This window comes from Egretta garzetta, unplaced genomic scaffold (assembly GCF_000687185.1).
Source record: "Egretta garzetta isolate BGI_Z169 unplaced genomic scaffold, ASM68718v1 scaffold72, whole genome shotgun sequence".
NCBI classification, from domain to species: domain Eukaryota; kingdom Metazoa; phylum Chordata; class Aves; order Pelecaniformes; family Ardeidae; genus Egretta; species Egretta garzetta.
Genome location: NW_009259032.1, coordinates 554,980 through 557,244, shown reverse-complemented (window position 1 = coordinate 557,244; position 2,265 = coordinate 554,980). Strand labels below are relative to the sequence as shown.

General features: G+C 37.2%; 1 protein-coding gene across 1 annotated transcript in view; it reads right to left on the bottom strand.

The window, feature by feature from the left end:
- Positions 1-2,265, bottom strand: part of PPP3CA (protein phosphatase 3 catalytic subunit alpha) — a 126,111-nt gene that overhangs the window by 46,562 nt on the left and 77,284 nt on the right. The window contains exon 5 of the mRNA XM_035890346.1: positions 1,197-1,342. Within this exon, the coding sequence (XP_035746239.1) occupies positions 1,197-1,342 (146 nt within the window). The remainder of the gene's footprint in view (positions 1-1,196; positions 1,343-2,265) is intronic.

Here is a 2,265-nt window from a genome sequence, read left to right as displayed (position 1 = left end):
AGCTGTTGGGGGGAGGGGAGGGGAAGTGAAGATGTTAACGACCCTAATCTAGAATCTGAGAGCTAAACAGCTTTACTCTGCCATTACATTGTTGCAAAGCCAGCTAATTTTTAAGCAGAGAATATTTTGCCTTAATGAGATTGTGAACCTTTACCTCAGAAACAAAACTTTACATTCAGTAATTTTTAAAAGTGCTGTCATTATCTTAATCTAATTGCTTTTAAACCAAAACATATAATTTTTTTTAAACCACATTAATTTTCTAGTAGGCTATAAATTAACCTCAGAATATAATTTATCTTTTAGTAACTTCAAAGCTCAGAAGTATATATCCATGTTTGCAAGTCTCAAACTGCAAGCAAGAAATAAGAAAATCTTTTCTGCTGGGAACACTAAGAATGAATGGTTTAAATACCTCCTCTTTGAAACAGCAACTGAGATGTCGTTTTACAAAACACCTGAAAAAAATGAATCCTTAATAACATGCAACAATACTGGATTAAGTGGCAAAACCGTCTGACATACGTTGTTCTCTGAACTTTCATGAAATTTATAAGAGACTTCTCAGAACACAAGAGTACCACGCAAGCATCAACTTATTAAGCCTTGCTTAGACAATTTGCCTTGCACTCAAGTGCAGTACTATTAAAAATGTGGCAGGGCCTACTGAGAATGAAGCTCTTGACTCTTTCTAAAATAATAATGTTGTTTTGACTATATTCATTGCAATCATACCATACTTTTTTATTGTATGTTTTAAGTATTGTGAGGTTTTTCTAGAGCTGTTTTTATCTCTTCTCCAAGGAAGCACAGAATGCCTAACAAGGTACAAGGAATCATCAGATGTGCTTATGTTGTGCTAGTAGATAATACTTAAAAGAAATTAATGCTATGTATTAGTTTGTTCCTAAATACTTATACACTCAACACATTTATTTTTTTTAGAACACAAGGATTATAAATCCTTTGTTTTCCTGGATGCTGGTGATTTCCTCACCTCGATAAAATATGACTAATTGCAGCCATTCCTTTTCTGTTCTGTTTTAAAAGAACTTTACAAGGTGATGATGTCAACATGAATGACAAAACGACATACAAGCTTCTTACACAAATGAACGACAGTGAGAAAAGATTCAAGTTTTAGTTGCTGGCAATTAACCGTTTGCTTATTAGACCTGAGTGCTGTTCAGACTTACTTTTCTGATGTCATCTAAGGTGTTGATCTCTGGAGACAAGCCACCGTGTACACACAGGAACTGTTGGTTCATCAGAGCAGCCAAGGGAAGGCAGTCAAAGGCATCCATGCAGGCATCATATACGCGTTCTGAATATTTGATTTTACCTTTTAAAGATTGAGATGGTATCAGAGGAAAAAAGAAATTAGGATGTTGCTTAATATCTCAGTCTTGCTCTCACTGCTCAATCTTGCACTGAGGAGTGTGCCGAAGCTTGCCTCGTGCAAAAAATCCTTCAGGATTATTGTTATTCACTGCTGGAAAAATTCTTCAGATTCTGAGGTGAAACTAGTGAAAGTTCTGCCAAGTTTATTATATTTCTCTAAAAAACTGTAAATAAACAATTTAATATACCATTATAGCCTGCCATGAAATCTATACAGCAAGCTTTAAAAAGTCTGCTGAATGGTTATCATCTGCTACATTATCACTCAATATACTCTCCATGAAGCAATCAGAACTTTAGCCCAGTGCCTTATAATTAATTATCTACAGAAATGCCATTATGAAATGAACGAGGTGGTACAATAAAGCTGAAATGTTAATTTACCAATACGCATATTAAACTCAGTAAACCATGAAGCCTTTGAGCCAATTAACATTTCCTTCATGCCCGATACTAAAAAAGGAACACAGACTTACGGCAATAGCTTCAGCTTACAGTGCCACAGGAGAAAAAAAAAAAAAAAAAGCTGCATTGTGCAGGTGAAGGTCTACATCTAATGAGCTTTTATGTGTCACCCTATCCTTTCTTGCAACACAGAAAGGAATTCCTATAAAAAGTTTAAACCTACTTACGGGGTAAATGTGAAAATGCTATACCTGAAGGGAAAAAAAACCCCGAATATAAAAATTCCTTGCATTTTTCTCCTGGTGCAGATGAGACCCGGTGAGATGCCACCTCCTCCCCTAGTGACCAGGGAGCCGTGGCAGAGGTGTCAGAGCTGGCTTGCCAGCAGGCTTGAACTGCCAGGCTGCTGCGTGGGGCAGCAAAGTGGCAGGCGCGGGCAAAAAGAAGGGGCGGGGGCAG